At 48.7% G+C, this 26,500-nt stretch overlaps 1 protein-coding gene across 1 annotated transcript in view; it reads left to right on the top strand.

Annotated features, from left to right (window-relative positions):
* Positions 1-630: 630 nt before the first annotated feature.
* Positions 631-26,500, top strand: part of PDLIM4 (PDZ and LIM domain 4) — a 54,492-nt gene continuing 28,622 nt past the window's right edge. The window contains exons 1-2 of the mRNA XM_075164532.1: positions 631-828; positions 16,261-16,412. Of these exons, the coding sequence (XP_075020633.1) occupies positions 736-828; positions 16,261-16,412 (245 nt within the window). The 5' untranslated portion in view covers positions 631-735. The remainder of the gene's footprint in view (positions 829-16,260; positions 16,413-26,500) is intronic.

Here is a 26,500-nt window from a genome sequence, read left to right as displayed (position 1 = left end):
GTTAGGTCCTTTTCTGAAGTGGGATATTCTGGCCCAGCCCTTTCCAGGAAGAGAGGGAGCTTTCCTAAGCCCAGGCATTTTGAGTTTTGCTCTCAGCTTTCAGGGGAGACGCTGAGCAGCTGTGCTGCCCACCCATCCCACCTCCCACCTACTGCTGCATGCCTACAAGCCGTCGCATTAAACACCCTCCGCAGCGTGGACATCTTCTGGGTGCTCCGATGGTCACCAATTCGGCTGTATCACCGGGAAGCAGGGATGCTCTGCGGTGCCTGATGCTGCCCCAGAGACCCCTGCAAAGACACAGTGATGCCGAGGTGCATTGGCCAAATGCTTTAAACCTGATTATTTTCCTGAAATCTCTTTTCTCCTTCAACATACTGCTTTGTGGTGAACAAAACAGTCCTGACTACACGTTAATCGTCCTATTACATCATTTTCCTTCCACTCCAGAGGATGAAGCGGAGGCTTTGACCACACCAAATGCATACACTTCACTTTACCGCTGCGAGCAGTCGCTCCAAACCCCACTGGTAAAAATGCTCAGGGGAAAATCCGTGCTAAAGCTCCCCCCCACGACGGCCGGGGCGGGTCGGTCCCGCCTCCCCGCCACGCCCCGCCGGAGGCGGCACCGACGCGTCCCGGCGATTAGGAGACGCGTGAAGTGGTTCGGCCGACGGTCGCGAGTGGGAGCCGGAGCTGTAGCCGCCCGCGGGCAGGGAGCGTCCCACCGCCGCTATGTCCCACTCGGTGGTCCTGCGTGGCCCTTCGCCGTGGGGTTTTCGCTTGGTGGGCGGTAAAGATTTCAGCGCCCCGTTGACCATCTCCAGGGTGAGCCGGAGCGGGGGTGGGGGGGAGCGGAGCGGGGACCGGCGGCAGGTGATGGGCGGCGGCGGGGAGCGGGGCCGCTCCGGCGGGGATGGGGCTGGGGTCGGACCGCTGGTACGCGGGGCCGGCGGGCAGCAGCGTTTGGGGTGTTTTTAAGTGTATATTATTATATATGCACCCAAATACAGGCAAGTAAGTGTTCCCCTCTGAATGCAGCGCCGTTTCAGCTGCTCTCCCCTGCGTTAACGCAGAGCAGATAGCATTCTCCATGCTTTATTTTTTTTGATGTTAATTCATAAAGATCTGCTTTCAAAGTTTTTAGTGCTCAGCACTACAGAGGGCTTGGACTTGTGCCCTGGACTGAGTTCACAGGCTGTTGGGGTTTTTTAGGAAGGCACAAGTAAAGTCAGCAAGAAGTTTCTCCGTGCGGGCTGCTGTGTTATGGGGTCCCTGTGGGCTGGTAGTAATTACTGTGTAAGTACACTCACACTTGTGTTTAACCTCACAAAGATGTATTCTGGAAACTTCTTTGCTAAGACACTGTGGCTAGCTTGAAATAGGCTTTGTGCATAGATATATGTGAAAACAAACCACCCCCTGTGCAGGAAGGGGTGCAGCGAGGTGGAGTGATGGGCTGCCTGATGGATGAGGTGCTGTGCCCGAGCTGGGCACGTTCCCGTGGGCATTGGGGTTTCCATCGCCATCGGGCTGCCCTGGGAAAGGGCTGGACACCTGAAGCTGCCCTGCCTTCCCACGGCATGTTGAGGCTGTGTAGTATTGCTGAGCTCTCCTGGGCAGCTGCTGCTGGGGCGCTTGAACAAACACTGAGAGTATTGAAAGGCTTTGAAAGGAGCTATAACTTAAAAATATTGTTGTAACGCATGCAAGCTGTTTGCCGTCTTTTCATTCATCTGCCAAAGCTGTGACAGAAAAGGGAAAACATGTACCCTGAGTTTGAAAGAAATAATTATGGAAGAGAGCCTGTTTTAAAGAGACTTGGTTTGTATTTGAGTTCGAACGTGCCTATTACACAGCTTGAAGTATCTGGTTTTACTTTGGACTGTCCCTTACCAAGTGTTCCAGCTTTTTTGGACGAGTAGCAGGAGGAGGTAGATGGAGAGGAGGGAAGACCCGGACAGGGACGGGCCAGGACGCTGCAGGGAGCAGCAGCCGGCGGGGCTGGCCGTGCCGCCGGGGTCGGGCAGGCGTCCGCACGCAGCCGGGGTGTCTGCGCTGCGAGGGGAGGCACTCGGCTTCTTGGGCTCAGCCTACACCTCCTGGGCACGGGGAAGTCCTCGTTCCCCCCCAGTAATGTGAGTTGTATCACAACAAAACACAAAATCGTCTCTCAGTGACTGTAAAAATGTTCCGTTGTGAAGGTGAACGTCTTAATTTAGCGGAGGGAGCCTGTTTTCCTGTTACTTTGAAAAAAGTTTGGTTTAACACTAAACAAGAGAAAACAAAGTCTGCTTTTGCCTAGACAGGTGGCTTGCCAAATTCCTTGTTTGATTCGGCAAACCTGGGAGGTGTGAGGATAATTCTCATCAGGTCAGTCTTGCTTTGGATCACAAGGGGCTGTAATACAAGTAGCAGTCGTAGGGTGTTATTTCATGTTACTCTGAGTAACATGAGTGTGGCAGCCTTCTAAATGGGAACCTTGTTTAGTTCTGCTCCGGCTGAAGAAAGCGGTGATGCTCCGATGTGCTGTACACTGACGGCTGCTCCCGGAGGGTGATAAACAACTCGCTGGGAATGTAAATGTAAATGGGTGTAGACTGCTCTGCTTGGGCTCTAGTCTCTTAACACAAGAAGAGACCTTGCTGACTTTGCAAATAATACTTGAAAATGTTAAAACTGGGGAAGAGTTAGCTTCTGCTCCAGCTCCTGGCCATGGGGGTGCAGGAAGGGGCTGCCCGAGGGCTCCCCGGGGGAGCCAGGGCTTTGCTTGGTGGTGGGTCTGTGCAAACCTGCCTTTTTGCAGAGAACTGAGTGTGGCTGGTGTGGTGCCATATTCACTTTTATTTTGTAATTGTCTAGTTACTTTAATTGTCTAACCAGTAAAACTGTTCTTTTCAGCTTGAAACCCAGGCAAGGGGGCTGGGGGCTCCCCTTGCCCGGGCTGAGTTGCTGCAGGAGGGAGGGAGCCTCTTGCTGTAGCCTAATTGTTGAGGCTTTTGGCTGACTTCTGCTTCCCTCAAAGTGCTTTTTTTATTTTATTTTATTTGTTTTGTATTAAAATGCCATTAAATTACAAACATATTTTGAAAAGCAGAAATTCCGCCGGGAGGCGGGACCAGACTCTGGGACTCCTGCATCCAGCTGCGAGCCTGAGATGCTGACATGCTCCGGGTATGATGGGGTGCCCAAGGGATGCGGGTTTGCTGCACCCCGCTTCTGTGCCCGAGGGGACTGGGGACCGAAGTGCCACGAGGTATTTGGGCTGTACAGCTCTGCAAGCATCCTACCGGACTGGTTACGTTGGGAATTTATAGGTTGCTGTTTGGGATTCACAACATCCAAAAGCCACCCACGTTCAGTTCTGGGTGCCAGAGGCTGGCTGTCTACTTATAAAACACAAATTCGTCTGTGTAGGGGTTGAAAAAAAATTATTTGGTCGTTAATAGGTTGGTTTTTCTCTACTCTGTGCTAAGCTGCTACAGGAAACAATTTCTCCCCAGATCTCTCACAAGCTGTGCAGAGATGTCTTGCTGCCCCAGGAGCCACAGCAAGCCATGCTTTGCTGTCTGCTGGGGGGACCCTAGAAGGGTGCAGCTTCTTCTCCAAAGCCTGCCTGAGTGTCATTGCTCCGGGTTAAGTGAAGGCAGAGTTCCTTAATGTTGTGTTTGTAGGACTTGTAGCTGAAGTGTCTCTGCTAGAGGGGAAATAACGAAGCAATCGGTGTGATTGGAGCTGCCAGAGCGGGCTGAGCTGAGCCGGAGGCACCGTGGTGTGGCTGAATGCTGGGCAGGGGGAGGCACCTGGTGTGGGCCAGGAAGGAAAGCTGAAGGTAGCCCCCAAAAGTGGCTTGTGACAGTAATGTCAAGAGATAAACTTGAAAAAATATGGATTTGGCAGCAAGGAAAATAACGATCTCCCAGTCCTGCTTTGGAATGGGACTTGCCTCACCCACCAGGACTTGCTTTAGCCTTTAGCCCCCTGCGAGGTCACTGCATTTGTGCAGGTGCAGCTGATGGTGTTGAGCTCATCCCTTGCAGCTGTTTCAAATATGCCCATGAAATCAAGGAATGATCTATTTTTTCTTGAAAGCAGGCCACTTCCCTCTGTGGTTTGATCAATCTTAAATGACAAGTGGTAAAGATCTGATTGCCCAAGTGACTGGGAACAGCTGATGCTGAGCACTGCCCAGAGAGGCCAGGGCTTGAGTTGGAGTGTTAAGTTCTTCAGCATTAAAGATAAGGAAAGACAAATGCAAATCCAGAAGGGTGTGCTTAGGGCATCTTTCTCATGTGGTCACATAAAAAGCCAGGTGTGATAGCCACTCTTTTTTTTTTTCCCCCGTTTCTTCTTGCGTTTTCTGGGGGACCCAGATGAGCAGGGCTGGAGTTTGCTGGGCTGCTTTGGGGGCACGCAGCCCCGAAGGGTGCTGCAGTGGCTACGCGCAGGGGTGACGCTGGTGCGTTGTCAGCCTAGTGCTGGGAAGGGAATTGTAGCCCAAGGCTGTGCTCTGGGGAAGAAACCCAGCTTGTTTTATATGCACAGTTACAGTAAGCTGAGGCCGGGTGTAGTACATCATGTAATTGGTGGTTCCTCCTCCTAGTGATATTTATAGGGGTAGGGGAATGACCCACAACATCTGCTTAGAGTTGGCCTTAATGACTTGGTAGAAAGTGGGTTTAAGACTTCATTAAGTTTCTGGTAGCTGACAGCTGCTTTTCCTTGGTTGAGCAGGCTAACAACTGGACACTGTTTGCCCTTGGTGGGAAAGGGGCTTACTGGGGGGACAGCGTTGCCTTTGGCCAGCAACCACGGTGCAGGAACAGAAATGGAATAACTTACTCAGCTGCCCTCAGTGTTGTGCTTACAACCACATCAGTGAGTGCTGTGGTTCTGTGTGGGATCACAGCTGATCTACCCCTTGCCTGGGATTAAAAGATAATCGGTCATTAGTGTAACTAGAGGAGCTGAATGCGTTTAATCACTTGAACTCACTTGTCCAGCTCCTAGAGCAGTCAATGTCGTCATCCAGCCAACTCTGCCAGTGTTAATTCAAGCACTTGCTGCTTTTAGAATCATAGACAAATTATTTGGCTAAACAGAGAATTGACAAATGGACTGATTCCAGTATTTTAAAAAGTTTTTAATACAGTCTTTCCTTTATCTGCTGGCTTAGCCTCAACATCAGTTTACCTGCTAGCCTCTAGCAGAGCAGCAAAAATGCATTTTTCAGTGTTGGCTTGGAACTGTAACACAAGAAGGGTGAGAAATAATTGGTCTGCAATCCATTATCCAGGTATTGTTTGAGTTAAGGTTGACTTTTAAACTTAAGTAGCTTTTGTATTTGAGCAAATACGTGTCCTGTTAAAGGTTAGGATACTCGAGAAGGAATTCTGCTGAGGGAGGAATTCCAGTGAAAGTCGCCTTGTTGACTCCGTCGGGGCAGCCGGCAAATGCCCGAGTGCGTTGCTGTGATCCCACGTGAATGCAGAGTACCCACTCGGAGTATAATTTCTGGGGTGGCCTGCGAGGGTGGTTCTTGTTGCTCCGGGTTGGGGATGGCAGAGCACGAAGGGCTCTGCAGACCTGTGGCTGGGCAGCGCTGGGGGGTCCAGGTTTAGTTACCCCAGGAACTCCACGTATGCTGGTGGAGAAGGCAAGAACCAGAGATGCCAGCAAAGGGAACGGGGCTTTTTTTTCTTTGCTTTCCATAAGGTTTTTTCCTGGTTTTATGTGTAACTTTTATGTATTTGATTGTTTATTGAATGGAAATGATGCACCTTCTGTTTAGAGCTCCCAAATGGACTGAAGTAGTTGCTCTGTCTTGATGAATCCTAAAACTATGACCCCAGCTGATTTCTGCTGACCTTTGGTGGCTTTATTGCCTGTGTAGAACTAAGTGATGCTAGCTGTTTCTCAGTTGGTTGCATATTAATGTTTGTTATAACATAATAGTTCAAGTGGGATGATTTTTTTTTTAAGGGGAAAGAAATAGTTTTGCTTGTCATTCTTTTTTGTTCTCATCATTCTTCCAGTGATTGCTGCTTGTAAGGTCTGGAGTGAGAGATCTGGGTGGCTACGCTTGAAGCTGTAGCGGTACATAACAGTTAATCTGAACTACAGATAAGAACTGAGGAAAGTATGTAACAAATACATTTGCTGCTGAAGTTATTCTATCGCTGAGGCTTTATTTAATAACTGAAAGAGAAGAATAAATGCTTGTGCTGGTTCAGGAGACAGTAATGGTAGAATATGCTGGAATGAAAGTCTAATGCTAATTACTGTAATCAAGCACACTGATAATCCAGAGTGGGAAAGCAGGCGGAAAGAATGATTCATGTAGGTCCATTCATGCAAGGTCTGACCTTGGGGCGAGTTTAGCAAAATAAACCCAGCACACCCTTGAAAACAGTTCAGGCCTCTGCCAGGTTGAACAGAGCAGAATGGGCTCAGTGTAACTGGGGAATTTGAAGTTGGGGCTAGGGGTTTTGTAGTTTGGGGGTTTTTTGTTTGGTTGGTTTTGTTTTTCCTTTTAAATGATGGTAATGTCAATTTTCTAACTTCTTGAAGATTGAAAGATTGCCTGTTGGGACAGGTATTCAGAGTTACTTTGGAAAGTGCGAGGTTGTATCCCACTTGATACAGGGATAAAAGAGAATAAAGTTAGATAGCAGACTTACTGAAATGGCCCTGTTAGTGTAGGAAGCGTACAGGAGAAATACGTGGAATTATTTTTTTCTTAAACTTTTTGTTGCTGTATAGCACAATAGTTAGTGATAATCCTGGTCCTGCTGGGGGTAGATCAGTCCTTTAATTTTAACACAAATATGCCATTATGGGTTGTGTGGAATTAGTGCAGGCTATTGCAAATTTTTTTTTTTTTGTAGCTTGGGGGGAAAATGCATCTCACAAGTCTGCAGGAGTCACATAGCAAATCCTAGAAGGCCCAAGTTCTTTTAAATACAGTATTTCTGAATTTGTTGTATAACTGAATTTGTTGTTTGATTTCTGAGCTCTTAAAATGCATTGACTCAGAGTTGTTAGATACGCAAACACTTAGTGAAAATGTTTTTATTTTTTAAGTCATCTGTGACCACAGGTGCTAGAGTGTGAAAGAAAACAGTAGATATCTCAAGATCTGGTAGTGTTGATAAAATAGCTAAAACAAACATGTTCCCAGAAAATACTCTGCTTGATTTGTTGTCAGTGCAGCGCTGCTAGATGTGTACCGAAGCAAAGCACGGCGTATCTAGTGAGAGCTTGTTAATATAGTGGATTTGTACACAGCCGTTAACACCATGCTTGCCTCAAGCCCTGGAAGATAAGGTTATGTTTGGTTTCTACTTCAGGACTTATAGAAAAACTTCAAGCAAACCCAGGATTCATCAGGTTACTTGCAGCAATTGCAAAAATGTCGAGCTGCAGCGTGGCATTCAAGTAGCTTTTACAGCCAGCAGAGACCTAAAATAAACCCTGCTTTCTCACCAGAGAGAACAGAGCTCTATTTTAAAAAAAAAAAAAAAATTTGCTGTGCAAGAGTGTTTCAGCCAATGAATTTTCCAAACATCATAAAGATGCCTCAAAGCCCTGCCACACTCAATCTTTCTTGTCAACCAGAGCAACTCAAATTCACACCCATTAAACCTTAAGTAGTTTTACATGTTGTGTGGACTGATAGCAGATTACGTGCGAATGACATTTTACAGTACAAGCTTCAGAAAGCAAAATATACCAGATTAAAGAAGGTTATTTAAAGTAATTATTCTTAATTACTAGGTACAGGCAATGCACAGCTAGAAGAGAAACTGCCTTGAACAGTTACATCCAGGACTGTTCAATAACAGGCAGCATGGGTGGAAGCTCAGCTGGGCGATTTGCAGTACGTTGGCTGTGAACGCTGTCACTCGCCGTAAGTCACACAACTCCTCCCAGAAGCACACGTAAAGCTTCTGGTACAAAAGACCAAACCCCGCAAAATATCTGGGGTTCACGACTAAACTGGGAGAAGGCAGACGCGTCGCAAAGGCACAAACCCCTGCAGTATGTGTGAGCTGAACCCGTTTCACAAGAACAAAGCTTCAGTTTGCTCACCAGATGAATTCAAACTTCTTGCGTTGGAGAACTTTCTTCCGTTTGGAGACACCTCTGTGGCCACTTTCCTTTTGATAGGAAAGAACGTACCAACCCACCTTCCTGGCCAAGAAGGCCAGTGATTTGAAAGGGAGAGCTCCAAGCAGCTCCTGCATGTCTTCTGCAAAGCACCCAGGGGTTTCTCCAAACCAGGATTTAGGAAGCCCTCACCTGTGAGGTGTCTGAGAAGGGGAGGCTTCACAGGAGAGCTGAGCACTAAACATCTAATGGAGATGAACTCCCTGTGACCATAGATGCTTTCTCTGATGTTTGCCGAGTGGCGTGCAACGGTGCAGTGTCTCGGGGACTGCAGTGATGCTCCCAGCACGCCCACATCGAGGGTTAGCCGGTGTCCCTGGGGCAGGCTGTCCCACCCTGGCCTTGCTCCCCAAGGTCGCAGAGTAAGTAAAAGCAGATTTAAGTGTAATCTTCAGAGCAGCCACAGGGGTTAAGAGTGGGTCGTTCTATGTAGTAGAGCCGCTATCTGCGACTTGTGCTTGGAGGAAGGGGTGGGAGGGCTCCTGGTGACCGTCAACGCGGCGGGCAGCATGGCGTGCTGCGCTCGCTGCTGCTTTCGGTCCGAGCGCTGCCGGAGTTCTGGGTGCCCTTGGGCTGAGCAAGGGAGCCTTTTGGCAAAATAAGCCAGTACGAGCGTCTGAACAACCTGGGCCTTTCTCAGCTCTTCAAGGTTTGCACGCAGGTTATGTTGTTGGTTGCTCTCAAATTCATGTCCGATTTCATTGGGTTTTTTTCAGCCTTTTCTTTGTACGGAGACTTCGGCCTTTAAGCTGGATTAGGATCTACACTAAGAATCTGATTCTAAATTTGGATTTGGATCCATCAGTACTTGGATTCAAAAGCATTTTCAAGTGTCCTGCCTTTTATAACACTTGTACTCTGGTTCTTTCCCTCGTATGCTCTGAAGCTTCTTGTTTTCCTCAGTAGTTAAATGAATTCATGTTGCATAAACAATGTTCTTCATTTACTGTGCTGCGCAGCATACCTGAATAATGTCTTGATATGTTGGACTTCCATATAAGCAATTAGGAAAATGCAAATGAACTGGCGAGGAATGTATGTCAGTTCAAGGCATGATGCTTTGAAAAGCTGAAGAGAATTCCTGGAAAGAATGCTTGAAGGATTTGGGGAATTTATCTTCATTTAGTTAGTCGTTTAACTCTTGGTTCTTCCTGTTTTCAAAGATATTGCTACCGTAAGATCATCTGCTGCCTCGTAGCACGCTTCCGGGTAATAGAACAGGCTTGCTTTGTTTAAAAGCTGAGAATTTTGTCACACTATCTTGAAAGCTTCTTGAAGGCTTTAATCAGGCCCTTTTGATCATGCTTGCAGAACAGAAAATTTCCCCAGACTTGCCTGTAACAAACTACCATTGATTTAAGAGAAGAGTGGTGTGGTCTGTGTAGGCTTGTATGGAATTGCACATTTTAACCCATTAAATTCTGGGAAGATGGCTTCATTAATTGATGGGATGCGTTGTGGTTTGTTACAGTAGCACTTTTTCTTAAAAGTGAAGGAGATCTGGCAGAGAAAGAGAAAGCTGCCTTCATTACGTAGGTGTGATTGGCCTGAATAGGTGCCTTTTGTTAATTTGAGTAAAAACCACTGGGAGAATAAATACCAAGTTCTTCTCTCCAATGGCTGTGCCAAGACCTGTGCAGGCATCCCTTGTCCTTGGGTCCTGACACAGGTGATGTTACAGAGGCAGGTTTCTGGGGAAAAGAGTGAAGGAAAAAAAGAAGGGAGGGATTAAGTTAAGAGAACAAATTAACTTTTTGCTGAAGCATTGATTGTTTCAGCTTGTGGTGTTGGCCCAATTCTAGAGATGGCTTGAGCAAAGCTGCTTCTGAACCGAGCCGCTGCCGCGGCGTGCAGCTTATCCCTGCGCGGGCAGTGGGACGCGCACAGCGAGACTCGGGGGACTTTGTCCCCTAAGACTTGCTCCTGGTCTCCCAGCCCTGGCACACTTCTGTGCTTGATCTCCGGGAGGAAGTGTAACGCTGTATGTGTTTCAAGAGTCAACTCCTTTTGGTGCAAATAATCTTGCTTACTAAATTAGGTTGCACAGCCTCTAACACCAACTGGCTTAGTTGCCTTAATGTGCTTTATTTTATTGGCCTGATGTCAGATGCTAGCACTTAGTAAATCCTAACGAGGCTCCAGTGGCCAGATAAGATAGCTGCTGCTGGCTTAGGGTTTTTCCAATCTGTTCCATAGCATCAGAGTATCCATTTGGCTGGGGAGGGGGCTGCTTGCGACTGGTCCCCTTGGAGGAGAGGAGAGAGGTGGGTGGTAATCTTGGGAAAGGTGGTGGGGAAAATAATTGGAAAAACTTATTTTAAAAAATTGGTTTGTAATTGTGCAGATATAGTTCACTGGTCGGTGACTTGGCAAAAGGAGATACTAAGTTGTGGGGTGTTGGTCCAGTGCTACAGCCTGTGGGTCGCATTTCCCCCGTTACCCTGTGACTGAGCTTCCTGTGGTGAGGAGGAAGCAGAGGACAGTGAGAGAAGGGCTATTTACTGGGCTCTCTTTCTTTAAAATTCTCCCTTCCCTGCTGGAATAATATAAAAGGACTGACACAGGCACCAATATTGGAGCTCTAGTATTTTTTGAAGCACAGTGCTATGTGGAGGACGTACAAAGGCGTCACAAATGAGACTTGTCCTGAGGGGATTAGGGAGAATAATATGCTTTTTTAGAAAAGGGAAAGAAAAAAAATACATTCTGGCTTCCCACTGAGTGAATCCCTGCAGGAGGCACGCTCTGCAGGCACGCTGTGCAGGGAGAGGCTGCTCTCTGCGCTCTCGAGAGCCTGGAGCTGCTTACCGCTCTGCAAACCTCCACGTGCCCTGCTGTTACGATATTGTTAGTGTGCACGTTTTTTGTTTCTTCTAGTATTTTCTGTTTATAAATATTCTTATGCATCTGCATGGGTTTTTTGAGAGAAACAAAGAAGCAGCTGCTTGTTTTTGAGGAGGGGTTAAATGCAGAACATTGTTCTCTCTTGGCTCTATTTAATTTTGGGAGAGCGCTAAAAATGACACTCGTTTATGCTGCGTTCCCGGAGCAGATGCCGTGCTGTGCGTGTGCGGTTGCATCGGGCAGAGTATACGGGAATGCGATTCTATGGGCATAAAAGGAGCCGTGAAAACACGAGTACCAGTGACCTCCCCAGCACGCTGACTGGTCCTGCACGTATTTCATGCTCAGTTCCTTCCCACAGTGATTAGGTGATGGGTAGTGGATATTCCAGGTATGGCGCTGTGTAGGATCTGCTTAATCATCTCGTGAAGAGTTCACCACTAGCTAATGCCATCCCTCCCCTGGTCCCAGGTGATGGGTCCAGCACACCGGACCTGTAATTCAGAATTGCTTTGATTCACACTTAGAAAACCGTTCGGCTCTACTGGATTGCATCCCAGGCTGTGCTTAAAAAAATCTGCTGAGCACAAGGGAAGAGGCTGGCTGGCACCCGGGAGCGGGAAGGTGCAGAGAGAAGGTCCTCTCCTCTCTCGTGGGCAAGCTGTGGGGTTGACTAAGCTGTCTTGTGCAACTTCTCCCAAGTCTCCATCCGTTGGCTTTGGCTTTATGTTGGTGGGAAAATACCTTCAAGTGCAGGGCAACAATAACTAGCAGCGTAAGTTAACTGGTGGCCTGGAGTTCACATCAGTGCTGGGTCACTGCTGCATAAAATTGTGGCTTTGGGAGCTCGGATTCTTGTCTAGTTGAAAAAGAAAAACCTTTAGGGGAACTTTAATAAAAATATTTACATTTCTTTAAGCCCGCGGTGTTTGCTGTGGGTTTGGCTCTCAGCACCATACACTTGACTGCTCTGAACGTGTATGGCACAAGCAGAGCTCCCTGGGAGCTGGGTGCCTTGCATGGAATGAGACCCCGTGAGCTGCCAACAGCACGAGGGCTCAGACCACCCCATCCACCCGCGTGATTCTCCACCAGCCCCTTGCTCCAGCCCTGAAATACCAGCACCCGCGCGGGGCCCTGCAGCCCCGGGGGTTAGCAGGGTGTGAGGGGCTGGGCTGGCTCCTTGCTAATGCGCAATTGCCTTTCCTGGGCTCTTCACTGGAGAAAACGCAGACAAACAGACCAAATCCTGGCAGGCGCCCAGCGTGGGCAAGACGGGGCACGGCACACGCAGGGCGCAGCAGGCGCCGTGGGATGGAGCCTGTGCTTGGCCCCAGTGCGCGAGTTGGGGCTCTGCTTTAGGGTACTCGGCGTTGCCCGTAGAAAGCGTGCGGTGGGGAGACACAACTTGTCCTGGTCCCGGGGAGAGCGCTTACAGCACCCCGAGTTACGTATCCATCGGTCTTGTCTTGGTCTGTGTTCATTCGACCTTGATTTTTAAAATGGTTTGTTTTTAGCACTGATGGAGAACTTCAAAAACAAACAAACAAGAAATCTTATCGCTGTTTTTAAGCCTATTCTATTTCAAACCTCAGTTCCTTTGGAGGCCCCTTTCAAGAACACAGGGCTCCAGTGACTCGGTGCAGGTTTTCTCTGCAGTGTTTTTAACTTCATAACGTATCCAGTTACTCTCAAATTCGTGCACGCTTTGTTCATGTCGCACACGCTGCGGTCACCGCTCACGGCAGACCGGAGGCCCCTCTGGAGCGAGGCGTGAATGAGCTCCATCCCAAAACCTCTGTGCACTGCTGGGCTTTGAGGTCTCTGCCCTGGAGAGACCAGGCGATACGTGCAGCTGTAGTTGTATCGTTTAGCCATAGCCCTGGAGAAGGGACGAATATGCAAAACAAGGTTTATCACTTGAACAAAAAACCACTTGGTTTTTGTGTGTACTTGTTTATCATAGTAGATGCTCAGCAGCTCGTTGGGCTTTGTGAGGAAAGAGGCTGGTTAAGGAGCTTTCTGGGGTGAGCCGATTGCTGCTGGGTGTGGGTGCTGGCTGCTTGTAGCTTGATGGGTGCCTGAACGAGACACCCAGCTCCCTCCTGCTCCTTCCTCGTGTGTTTGTTCGTTTCCCTGTGACAACAGAGGGGCACCTTTCTTGGATGTTTCACTCCAAGCAGAGACTCTATTGCAAAAATTATTTTCCTTAAAATTGCATCCTTGTCCACATGGAGATCTGGGTTTGCAGTAGGCTGCATGGATCCGCACGGAGCGAAGCAGGTGGATTCAAACCTGACCCAGAGCCAGGCTCGTAGGGCTTTCTGTGGCATGTTTGGTGACAATGGCTTTGCACAGCTGCGAGTTAAGAGAACTTGGTTTGAAGTATTTTAAACATTATTCGTGAAAATACAAACTTTGGACCTGACAGATATTACGATACTGATTCCCAAGCTGCTGTAACACCAATGCTGTATCTCAGACTAATGTGTTCTTGGAGTGCAGCTCCATTTCAAGCCCTCAGTCATCTCCACGGATAGCATAAAATGCTGACATGAAGATACTGCCAAAATATTTTTAGATCCTGGGTTATTTAAAATTAGGAAACAGCAAAGAACCCTATTTATGAACAGCTTATTCTCCAAGGAAGCTACAGTCTGGTTAAGATCAGTGCAGGGAGAAAAATCCATCAGAAATGTAGACAGCATTGAATAGACAAGAACAAAATACAGCTGTCCTGGGTCAAACTGAAGGTCTGTTAGTCCAAAAGTCTGCTGGCAGCTGGGGCTGCAGGGTGGACATCGAGGGAAGCAGATAACAACAGGCAAGCACACGGAGATGCTTCTTTGGAGATGCTGGTTGAGCTTCTGGTTGACTTTCTGGTGGTTCTGGCAGCTTCTGTGGCTGTAGAAGGAGCCTAATGCTCTGTGAATGCCGTGTCTTCTTACGTGGGTTCAAAAAAACAACAGGACAAACGCATGCCAGGGAAAAAATAAACGTATCCTGGGTTGAAATGTCCTGTGTCAGAGTTTTACGGCTGTGTTCAGAAATACCTCCTGTTGTTGGCTGTGAGCTGAGTCACAGGGGAGCCTGCGAGCAGGGAAGGAGTTGGCCCGGCAGGTTTTTTTAGAGCAAAATAGCCCGGCTGAAACTATTGAAGAGCAAATGGCAAATGCTGATTTACTCTGACAACGCAACAAAAGGCTTAATTCAGGCTGCCAGTTCTACTTAAATGCAAAAGTGTTTTGGAGCTCTTCAAACACCTTCAGGTTCGTGTTTCAGTGGTATCATGGCTGTAGTCACGCAGGGAGCGGTGCAGCGGGTCCGTGTTACGCCGGGTGCCGTCTGCCTCTCGCTGTCTGTTTTACCAGCCTTGGTCCTGTGAGCAGCCCCAGCACGTCCCTCAAAGGGCTTTGGTGTTGAGGCTAAACCCTCTTCAAATTCCCTGTGAAAACAGAACTGGAAGAAACAGATCAAGAGGAACACGGGGAGGCGTGCGTGCCTCCCTTTCTAAAAGATTGCCTGTTTAATGACGGCCTGTGGTGGTCGGGGGCTTGTGGGCACCATGGAGCAGGTGGCCAGCGCTTGGTCTCAAACTGTCTGAAAAACCATACCTGTTTTGTTAGTGTCTGGTTGTCCCGCGGCACTGAGGTAAGCTACGTCCGAGGGGAGATGGAGGATAGAGCAGTGATCATAGAATCACAGAATCATTAAGGTTGGAAAAGACCTCTAAGATCATCGAGTCCAACCATCAACCCAACCCCACCATGCCCACTACACCATGTCCCTAAGGGCCTCATCTACACGTCTTTTAAATACTTCCAGGGATGGTGACTCCACCACTTCCCTGGGCAGCCTATTCCAAGGCCTGACCACTCTTTCAGTAAAGAAATTTCTCCTAATGTCCAGCCTAAACATCCCTTGGCACAACTTGAGGCCATTTCCTCTCGTCCTATCGCTGTTACTTGGGAGAAGAGACCAACCCCCACCTCGCTACAACCTCCTTTCAGGTAGTTGTAGAGCGCGATGAGGTTTCCCCTCAGCCTCCTCTTCTCTAGACTAAACAACCCCAGTTCCCTCAGCCGCTCCCCATCAGACTTGTGCTCCAGGCCCTCCACCAGCTTCGTTGCCCTCCTCTGGACACGCTCCAGCACCTCCATGTCCTTCTTGGAGTGAGGGGCCCAAAAACCAACATTGATCCTGTTGCCTGGCTCTTTTGAGCAGGGTGTGATGGGACAGAGACCCATCACCCGAGACAAGGGATTATACCTGTGTAAATCAAGAGTAAACAGAATCAAAGCATCATCGCACTCTGCAGTGAGATATGAATAACCGAAAGTCAGACTGGCTGTACTTACTCACTTGATGTGGTTGGTTAGCGGAGCGTTAGCAGGTGCTCTGAATGACTGAAGAGGAAATTAGAGGGCAAGCACATAGCTATTAAGAGTTTAAAGAGACACATTTACCTGTCCTGCTTGTGCTTGGCATCATTTTATGTTATTGCAAAAATTAAAACCGCATTTGGGCTGATGTAAATGAAATGGTAATTTCTCAAGAAACTCTTTTATGGGCTGCAGGATTGGTCTTATGGCTGACCACAAACAGTACCTGGACCTGTCATTAGTTCCTGGGGAAAGAAGTTATGAGTTTTATAAGGTTCTGGCATTCCTACAAAACCAGGAGGAAAGACTTGTGGAGACGTAACGAGCTGCGTGATATTCCATGCCGGGCTAGAAAGAGACAAGTCATTTGAATGACGGTCAGGAAAAACTGATGTCAAATGTAACCTCTCCACGGGAAGCAATTAGGGTGGCTGCGCTCATCTTCTCATTACGTAGTTAGCCAAAGAGGAGGGTTGCACGTGCTCTTTAAGGATTGACTCTCACAGCATGATTTAAGGCTTGCAAGCCAAAGGAGTCTAAAGCATCTCTCTTGAAAGAGGCTATTGCATTATTTCAAGCAAGAGACAAATTTGAAGAGAGGACCTGGTCACACTCTGCCTGGGGTTGACAGGAATCTCCTGATCTAAAAGAGCGTTGTGGTAGAGGATGGCCCTCAGAGAACTGGGGCCGACCCGAGAGCTCTGGCTCTGACATCCAACCTCTGGTAGATGCCGTTGGTGTAGGCAAAACACGTGTGTCTTCTCCAGAAATAAATATTCCCTTTATCTGCTGCTTATTCCAAGAAACTGGACTGTTTTAAAAACGAGCATTCTTTTAAGTAACCCTTTTATTTTTCCCTGCCTAGATTAACCCTGGCAGTAAAGCAGCCATGGCAAACCTGTGCCCCGGAGATATTATTCTGGCAATTAATGGAGAGAGCACGGAGAACATGACACACCTAGAAGCACAAAACAAGATCAAAGCATGCATGGACCAGCTACTGCTCTCCCTGAACAGGTAGGTCCTCTTCTGTTTGATGTGCTCCTGTGTCAGCTTTGCTTGGCTCCTCTGCAGAAGGCTTGCAGCTGGCCCTGGAGCAGATGTGCCCTTAGGTTCAGTTCTTGGTGCATCCCCGTGGTCCATGTAATTGTTCTGTGTTTTTAAAAACAGCGAGACAAAATTACTTTTAAAAGATCACTGATACAATAAGTGGGTCTGGTTCATTTATGTAAGTCTGGATTCTTGCTTGCACCTTGCAAGGCTCATGCAGTCTGTGAGCTGGGTCAGGTCCTTCAAGCCAATGGAGGTTTTATTGACTCAAGCAAGAGTAGCATGGGGATTGAAATCTCCTTTGGGTGAAGCCTCCCACCTCATTAACATCCACCTATCATTTTCCTAAACATCTGTTCAATGAATATACATACACATTTTTAAAATATTTCAAAGCAAAATGGAGGCTTGGGTTTTTTTTTGCTTTCCATTGGAATTAATTCTGTAGCTAAATGTTCCTAATACAAATCACAAATTATCCAGTCAAAATGAGTGCTCCTTATAAGGCTCACAAATGACTAATGTTATCTTAATGGATTTAAATAAGTTTATACAATTTTCCACTTCAGATTAAAAAGGCATTTCCTGCTATAAAGAGCTATCATTTACTGTTTATATGGTTATACTTCTCTTGAAAAACATGTAGTTTCTGACTGGAAGCCTGGGCAGCGGGGAAGGAGCCCTGCCGTAAATGGAGCAAAGCCTTGTTGGTTCCTCATGGTTCATCGGACCGTGGTGTCTGAGCTGCCTGGCCGAAGCAGAGTCCCCTGAGCTCAGCCCATGCCGTAGGGATGATGTGGCTTCAGATTAGGAAAAAAAGAAAACCAAGAAAACCCTTCACACAGGTAGAATTTCCCATAGGCAAGGAGGATGATTGTTTTGCTTTCCATCAGGAGCTGGTTTTAGGGAGACTGGATGGTCGTCTACCCCGAACGGGGGCTGCACCCAGGGCAGGACAAGGGTTCCCTTCCTGGCTGTCTGCAGGCTGGTGGAGTCTCCTTGGAAGAGGTGGAAATCCTCATGTAGTGACAGAAGGTTTCGGTGAGCGGCTGCTGAGGTGGTTTGACAGCAGAACATCTTCGTCAGGAGTTAAGATAAGGTTTTGCTGAAAAAACTTTCACCTGCAGCATGGCAGCATTTTATTCTCATGTATGAGGGTTTCTACTGCATGAATTTACGGGCTGAATTCCCACTTTCACACCCCATTTTAGCCACTGATATCAGTTGGTGTCTGTTTGTCGGCTGAGATCAGACCCTCGAGTGCTCCTCCTCCGCGGGAGGCACGTGGTACGTGCACAGCGTTCTGCTGGTGTCCACCCGGTCCATGCGGTTAGGAAGTGGTGCTTGAATCTTGCTGGCAGCAGCTGTCACCGCACCGGTGGTGGTAGCTACCGTGGCAGTGTACCCTGTCAGCGGTATCACTCTGAAAGGGCATCTCCTCTCCTAAGAGGTGACTTCTTGCACGGACATAGGGCAGGGGTGGTGTCACACCGGTACAGCTCTGCTCCATCATGAGAGGAGTGGGCAGAGGTCCTGCAGCAGTGCTGGTATGTGCCTTGGTGGGGTTAAGGGTGATTTATCTGTTTAGCTTGCTTGAGATGCAGAAACGTTCGTTAATGACCTCGCGGTGGTCTGGAAGCTGCTGTGTAGAAGACTTCTGACAGCAGGAGGGTCTGTGGCTTTAGGTTGGGTTTGCCCAACTACACCTAGCAAGGTGGATATTTTTAACTGTGAGACCTTGCAGTGTGCCCAGAGGAGCGGTGGATTCTCTATGGCAGATGTTGCTGGTGATGGCCTTGCAGTGGTGCAGGGTTCGTGAGTGAGGTGGCTTGGGCTGTGCTAGGCAAGAAGGTAGGCAAGAGGATTGCGATGGTTTTGTCAGGTGTTAAAGTCTTCATAAATGCAGATTTTAAAGGCTCTCATGTCTTACAGTCAGGTAAAAATAAATGCTCAGGCTTCTGCAAGGCAGGAACAGACAGGAGCTGGTGACGGTGAGGAACTGTTCAGTGTGGGGTGGCTCCTCTCAGGGAGGAGATCACACTGTTGGGTGGGTTAGGTGGCTCTTCCGAGAGCAAACACGCCTCGACCATGCCCACAGAAGTCCGTGGGGTGGCCTTTCTCTTGATAGGAAAAACTGAATAGTTTATTTTTTCTACAGTATGGAAAGCAGCTCCAGTAACGCTTTATTAGGTCTATTTTTAGTTTGGCCCAAAGCGAGTGCTCGGTGACATGGCTCTTGGATCTCTCTCCTGTTTCCCGAGTGACCTGTTGCATCCAGACAACTCTGCCCAGCCGTTAGTCATCACGGGAAGCGTGTCCAGCGCTGCTACCTCGGTGTGAGCGGATCCCTGCTCCGGGACTTGCCTCCCGGGGAGCGGGGTGACTTGGTGCTAGCGAGGGAACCGCGTCCTGGGGCAGTGATGGGGGATTTTGTTGGTTTGTGTGCATGTCCAACAGCAGCTGTTTGTAATAGCTGTGGATCACCGCCCTGGACTCCGCTTTGAGGCTGAGTTCCAGGAAAGCCCCGCGTGCAGAGGCGTGGATTAGTATCTTCTCCCTCAGGCAGAAGGATGCTCTCCAAGCAGCGTCCTCTCTGTACGCCGCCGTCAACAAGATATAGTTTGCAAGTCAACACAAGGAGGTTTTTTTTTTAAATAAGTGTGTTTGTCTGAAATATATTTGAAATAACGAGCTTGTTTAGTGAAGACATATGAAATTTGATGTTAATTCTGTTTTACCAAAGGAGGCTCCCTCCAGCCGGGTGTGTGTGCCAAGGGAGGGCAGGGAGCTGGGCAGCGAGCCTGGCAGCGAAGGGCTTCCAGTCCTCCGGTGCCCTTTGGGCTTCTTCCATCCCGTGCCCTTTCTCCATGAACCCTTGGCATGATGTGGTACCGAGATACAGAACAAGATTGTTTTTGTTTTCAAACTGTGGTCAGTAAATGCCCTTTGACTAGAAAGTTCAGGAGGAAAGTCGGAATGGGAGGGAAGACGAGAACGGGGAGTTACTGTGCAGTCTGGTGGGATGTCCTGAGACCAACATGGCCCGTCTGGGTTTCGGAGGTATTGGCGATGCAGAGACCCCATTGAATTTGATGGGAGGAGATGCTGATTATCCTGTTTATCAAATTTGCTTCATGAAGACATTTGGATACACTGATGAGGAAACAAGTAAAGAGCCAGGAGGACTGACTGTGGGTGGAATAAACCATTAGCATGTAAAACTTTCCGGTGCAGGCAATATCCCTCCCTTGTACTTGTGAGGGAACAACTGAAGTTAGTGGGATTTCTGTTGTGGTGCAAACTTTGGCCATAGTAAGGCGTGACCGTGTGGCTGGACTGGAAATAGATCGGCACATCTATCGTTAGCAGTCTGTCGTTAGGAACGCCACGCTGCGTTTGATGTTTTTTTTCTTATCCAGCTGCATGGCAGAATCTGTTCATGTAGTCTGTCTGGAAGGAGAAAAACTGAGAGTTTCTGATCAAATGTGAACATGTAATTTCCAAACACCATAATGGAAAGCAGCACCCGGAGCGCTCCTCCTCGTGGCTCTGCCGAAGGACCGTGCCAGCTGTTGGGAAGCACATCTGCTGCGGCTTCGCTCACTGGGAGCTGCGCTGAGCTCCGGAGGGAGCCGGGGAGGGGGGCAGTGGCACCAGGACCCCTGGAGAAGTGAAGTTTTGAGGCAGCAGGAAAGAGCCACGGTGCAAACGACACGGCTGTGTCAGCAGAAAGGAACCGCGTTGTTTCCTAGCGTATCTGGCACAGTTGCATGACAGCTCCTGGGAAATTGGTGGAACGATTGGTTTTTTCTCTCTGTGGGACACTCCAGTTTCCCTGGGCTGGTTATGAACCCTGCAGGAGACGGGGCTGGGGGTGCAGTGCTGAGGAGGTACCTCTGAAGATGTGGGCTGTTGGTTTGCAGAGAAAAGCAGGGCTCAGGGCGGCTCTGCATCTGATCTTTCACATAATTTGGGGGAGGCTGAGGGAGGCGGTGTTTGGTGGGCATCAGCAGCAAAACATGCAGCATGGTGAGAAGCCAGCAGAACCTGGGCCTTCCGTCTCCAAACAGGGGTCGCCTTGGGTGGGAAAAGCTATTTTCTTTTCTAACAGGAACAAAGGATCCAGCGACACAAACCAAAATAATTGCAGGCTTGATAAATCACATCTGGATTCTCTGTAGTGATGTATGTTCGTGTGAACAAGTACTCGTGCGTTAAAATCAATATTACTTCTCGCAACCAACCCTTTCTTATCCTGGAAGGCAATCAGCGTCCAGGCAAGTGCACACAAGAAGTCTACGGTCCAGAGATAACCAGCTCGGCAGTGCAGCTTGCCCTGTTCTTGCTTACATATTACTGTGTATTTTCTTGTCTCTTTTAAAGAAAGCCTTCCCAGCTCCTTTGTTAACAACTCTCATGGTTATGCTGCAGCCCTGGTTATTAGAGAAGACTAGTTACTTCAAATTACGTCATGCCTCAAATAAAAGCAGCCATAAAATCGGGTTGGAGCTGTGCTTTGCTGAAACCACCGCTTGAGAATGGAGGGTTGAACACCCAAAGGACCTCGGGTGCTGGACAGGAGACTCATGGCATCACCGATGCTGTTCCTGCTGACGCACACCGCTGGAAAGTCCTTGGCAGCACTGTCCAGACCTGCCCGTCTGCCCCAGAGGGGGAAGGCGAGCCTGAAAGCTTTCTCTGAAGCTTTTGTCATCTGCCAGCTGGGAACATGAAGGCTTGTGCGGCATCCTTCCTGGAGGAGTTGGCCCCAAGCCCATGTTGGGAAAACTGCTGGGAAGGGGATGTTGCAGCTTTAAATGTGCTGGGGCTGAGGCTCCCCTGTGTCCCCTGCAGCCCAGAGCTGGTGTTGTCCAGCGCGCTCTCAGCATGGTACCTGTGAGGCTGCACCTGCTCTCAGGCTGTCCTAACATATTTTGTGTTTTAAAATCTCTACTCTGTCCTTTATCAAGGACTTTAAGTGCATTTGGGGTGGTTCTCCCTCTTTCTTCGCACCCCCGTTCTCTAACGCCTTTCTTGGCTAGACCCCTGTCCCCACTGAAGTCCGTGGGTGTTTTGTCCCCAGCTTTGTCGCGCCGCCTTTTGCCCCGAGATGTGCAGGGCTGTTTCTGTGCAGCGGCACAGTGGAGAGCAAAGCAGCACAGTAGCCCTTCTGTTCCGAAACGGAGCGGCGGAAAATCCTCATCAGCTCACGTAAGGAGTCAATTTATGTAACCGATGCTCGTGTGGGTACCGATGTGACGTGTGAGGAATTACCTAGGCATCCCTGTAACAAGGGGTGGGCGTTCAGGTCATGGTTAATGGCTCCGAAATGCGAGGCCAGGAGTTCAAGTGGGCTTAGTAAGGCTGGAGCAGCGCCTGGCACCTGGGCTGCGGGGGAGGCGGTGATGGCGCTGATGAAGATTTAGCGGGACGGTTCGGGATGCCCTAATGATAAATCGGTCTGTTCCAGCGTCGTCTTCCCAGCTGTTGAATCCCGAGCCAAGGCAGCACGGGGTCTGCTTTGCCTGCCTTCCTGGCATCTGCGAGGGAGGGTGAGGGCAGGTATGTGGCAGCTGGTTGGGGAAGGTCCTGGGTGTTAAGCAGCCCCGTGAACTATTACTCACAGAAACGTGAGTTTCTTGAGAGATCTTGGTATTTAGCCACAAAACGTATACATTTGTCTGGTCGCCAAGGATTTCAGAGTTTTAAATAATGTGTGGATAAGGATGTTCACATGGTAAAACTTGTTCTTTTGCTTTTTTTCTCTCTGTGAAGTTGTCTCGAAGTTACACAAATGAAGAAATTCCTTATCAGACAAGAAGGATGCTTTCTGGCTCCTCCGCCCTGGGAGTAACACATTCATATTCCTGTGATGTGCAGGGAGGAATTCATGTGTGTTATGAGGCTTTTTTTTAAAAAAAAAAAATTTGATGCTGTTCTTCCCAGTCCAATCCAATTACAGCCCTTTCTTTTGGTAATAACACTGGGGCTGTTCGTGCGTGGGGCCGGGTGGGTGCTGCAGGACTGGCAGCATCTGCCTCGCCCCAGGCACAGCCAAGGACAATGCTGTTGCATTGTGTTTGTTTCCTGACTGTGGTGTCAAAGCATAAATCCTCAAAGGTTCAGGTTTGGTTCCTTCTGTCTACAATAAACCTCTGGAAGCAGTTTCTTCCCCCTCTGTCTGGTGTGTGTGCTGCAGGAGTGGCACTGCTGGGCCCTTGCCCATGGAGGGAAGGTACTTCAGAGGGGGTAGCTCTTCTTTTTAAATAGCAGCTGTGGAAACCCCTGCCCAGCTCGGGGGACCTGGGGAACTGTTTTGCTCCATGCAACCCTGGCAGAGCAAGGACAAGGGGCTGAGAAGGAAGCAAGCCAGCCTGCGTGGGCCGGGAAAACCCAAATTCCTTTACAGATGGCAGCGGCATGCAGCGTTGCGCTCACGATGCGGATCAGATTTGTTCTTATTTGCTTGAGACTGAGGGACCAAGGAAAGCAGCAGCCCGAGCGCAGAACCGCAGTGAGGCTTGCGGCCGCGGTCTGTGCGGGATGGATAACCGAATCCCGCTTCCCTGGGGACACGTAGTGTGCAGAGGACCAACACGGACCGATGCACCATTACAGTTCTGCTGAGTCTGCTTGGAGAATCTGAGTATGAAGATTTTCTATTTATTCCTGCTCTCTGTACAGAGATGAAGTTTCTAAAAGAGAAAGCCCAGTAATGGGTCTGCTGGACGTGTAGCCCCAAAAGTCCCTAGAACTTCACATAGTTGATGTTCTTCCGAGGCCCCCCTCCTGCCTCCACCAGCTCGTGGAGGTTTTGTTGGGGTCCGTTTGCTGCGAGCGCGCAGGCACGCTGCTGGAGGATGGGAAGGATGACAATGTGTGATGTTCTCAAGTTTCCAGTAAAAGTACAACTGAAAAAGTGAATCACAGCTTCCCCTCCAGAGCTCCTCGAGGACTAATAGAGGGGAAAACCGGCAGCTTTCCAGAGCCTGGATACACAGCAACGGTTTCAGCCGAGAGGAATGAAGGAGGAGAAATCCCGCAGCTTCTTCTCGGTGTACCCTGCACAAGCTGGGCCTGTGGGGGTGCTCAGCTGAGCTCAGCTCCTGTGCCTGTTCACCAGCCTCTGCAAAGCCTTGCCCACCTTGCACGGCAGCTGAAAGCCCTACATCAGGCTGCAGGGACGGATCCATCACCTTATAGTTATCACGGTGAGGTTCCCAGTGCTGGGGAATCAGAAGCATCAGCTGCTTCTAGACTCAGGCCCGCTCCTAGAAGGCTAATGGCCATATCGGTGGTAAAAATCCGTCGTGACCATAGTGATGCGCCATCACTGGGAGGTGAATAGCATTCAGGAGATGGGCAAGAACCTGGAGTCCCCCCGCCCCCCAGAAGGGACCATACAGATTTGGGTGAAATACAGCGATAGGGTTGTTCTGGAGGTTTGCGTAGCTGTCACCCGCTCACACCTGCGCAATAGCAGACGGCAGCATCCCAGGTCTGGTCTGGCACTTTCCCAAATGCTAAATGTTAGTTTATAAGGGGATGGAGAAATTAGAAATTCAATAAGACCCAGGAATTCTTGCAACTTAAAAGCAGCTCTTTAAATATAGAGAGTAAGAGTTGCAGATCATTACCAGGTGAAAAAACATTTTGGTAAAATATGTGAGCATATGCAAGTAATCTTTTGAGAATGACGTTGAGTCTTTTAGAAAACAAATCGTGGGATAGAAGGTGTCTGCAACTTTATTTTTTTAGTTATGTCTTGTTAATGGGTCTGTTTCCCACGGAGCCCTGGGTTGAAGGCCTAGCACTAACCTAGGTCAAGTTATTTTTCTTAGGATTGTCCTACCAGCCATTAAAATAGAGTAGAGCATTGTTAGTGCAGGGTAATGATTTCCCCATAGCTGACTTTAATCCCCTACAACACATCTGAAAACACTTTTCCCGTCCTTGAGCCGTAAATTAAATGACTTGGAACATTTGTGCGCAATGTCTGATCTCTCACCTATTGTGTTAGAAAAGCGTGATTGGTTTTTGCTGTTGCCTAAACACAAAGCTCTGACTGTTAGTAGTGTGAACCTGCTGCCAGGGTGCCTTGGGGTGGCCGTGCTGATCCCCAGGTTCCCGCTGCTCCAGGACTTGCTCAGCTCCCCTGTCCTGGGGGGGCTGCAGGGGACCCCCTCTGCCGCTGGTTCTGCCGGGGCTGGGGGCACGGCATGTTCCTGCAGCCGGGATCGGGGTGTGAGCTCAGAGCATCAGCCGTTCTGCAGTAGCTGCCTATGGCATCTCGCCCTTGGGCAGTCACCTCTTAATTATTTCAGATTACCACGTATTCTGCTGTGCCTGTGGAACAGAGGGAGTCTCCTTGTGTAAACATAAATGCTCATCAAACATGCAGCTTGCGTTTCTCTTTGGTGACGCTGGTGTTTCTCCCGGTCTCCTTTGCTTTGCCAATCTAGTGCCAAATAGAACCTAAATTGTGCCGTATCAGCTTCATTTCAGAGTAGTTCAAGTGGAAGCTGTGGCTGAGGTGACTCTGGGTTTGCTCAGGCCATCGCTGGAAGCTGTCCGAGGCCGTCTTGCTTATACCAAGAACTTTGGGTCGCTCTAAAGAACTGATGGTGAAGCCTTGAGTTTAATCATTAAAAGCGCTAACTACAAACGGGCTTCTACATGCAAACCGAAGTCTGGCCATGTCTTTTGTTAAGTGTGAAGATGCCTGTAATGATTTTTGGAAAACACAGGTTTAACTGCTTTGTAGTTCAGCCAGTGTGATCTTTGGTCATTTAGGGGTATGGGGAACTGGGACACTCCAAGCAGAAAGTGCTGGCGGTACCGGTGACCGAATGCTGTAGCTTAATGCAGAGCAAATTTACTGCTATCGCTCTTATCTTCTGCAATCAGAATCGCTTTCTGAATCTCAGTTCTTGTTTACTGGCAAATTGAAGTCTTCAGGGATTCTTTAAGCTGTGTTTGGCATGTGGGCTCCAGAGCTGAGCGAAGGGGAATGTCGTAACTGCCCCTTCTCAGCGGCAGGGTGAGCACCACCAGGCTGATTCGATGTAGGGGAAAAAGCACGGAAATAACGATGATGATCTCTGCCAATGTAATTAGGCATTTTCATTGTTCTGGGCCTCCAGATGAAATTCTCAATGTGGAAGCAATATACACAGCACTGGATTGTGGCAAAAAGCGGGTCGGGATTGCTAGGAATGCTGCCGTTCCTGGGAAGGATGGTTTCCTTTGTCCCACCGAAAACAGTTGGAAAGACCAAGTTAAAGTGAATTGTCCCAGCCTAAAATCAAATAATTACAGTAAAGACAACTTACCAGAACAAGGCATCTAGCTATAAGAAAGAGTACATTATTCCCAGTTGAAAAAGCTGTGATAGTAGTACTGAGTAGTGGTTAGGAATAAAAAAGAAAGCTTAAATCCTCAGGGGATGAATCCAAAGTGTGTTAAAGCCAGCGCGAGTCTTTGCTTTTGACAGGTTTTTGGATCAGACCCTGAATTTGGAAAGGTGGGTTTGTATGCTGACTGGTTTAGATGTCAAATACCAAAGGTAAAAAATAATCTCAAGAATTCCTGGGTTAAAACCGTGCTCCTTATTTTTCAAACTTAGACTCTGCAGATAATTAAACCAAAGCTAAATGTGGTATGTGGCAGGGGCCAGAGTCCGAAGAAGGATGCTTGGCCGCAGCGAGTGGTCTGTGCCTATCAGAACAAGACCCACTGTCATTAAGTGGTGCATACGCAGATTGTGATGATAAACAGAATAGTTTGCATTTGAAAACTTCATGCAGTCTCCATCTCCTAACTCAACCTCTCAGCATCCAGAAGAACCTGTGTATGTGCCTGCTGGACCTTGCCCGGGCCCCCGCAGCTCCCTTGTGCCCCGAGCGTTGGAGAGGACCGCCACGCTGGCGATGCCCCCCAGCCGTGCCAGCTCTGGGGGCAAAAAATGATCAGGCACATGGAAAATCTTCGGACAGTGGCAGCATCCTGCTCTGGCTGGGCAGGACTGAAGATGCATTTGTGAACGGAAACTGTGT

This window comes from Calonectris borealis, chromosome 15 (genome assembly GCF_964195595.1).
Source record: "Calonectris borealis chromosome 15, bCalBor7.hap1.2, whole genome shotgun sequence".
In the NCBI taxonomy this organism is placed as follows: Eukaryota; Metazoa; Chordata; class Aves; order Procellariiformes; family Procellariidae; genus Calonectris; species Calonectris borealis.
The sequence above is the reverse complement of the archived record's forward strand: the minus strand, read 5'-3'. Positions and strand labels throughout refer to the sequence as shown.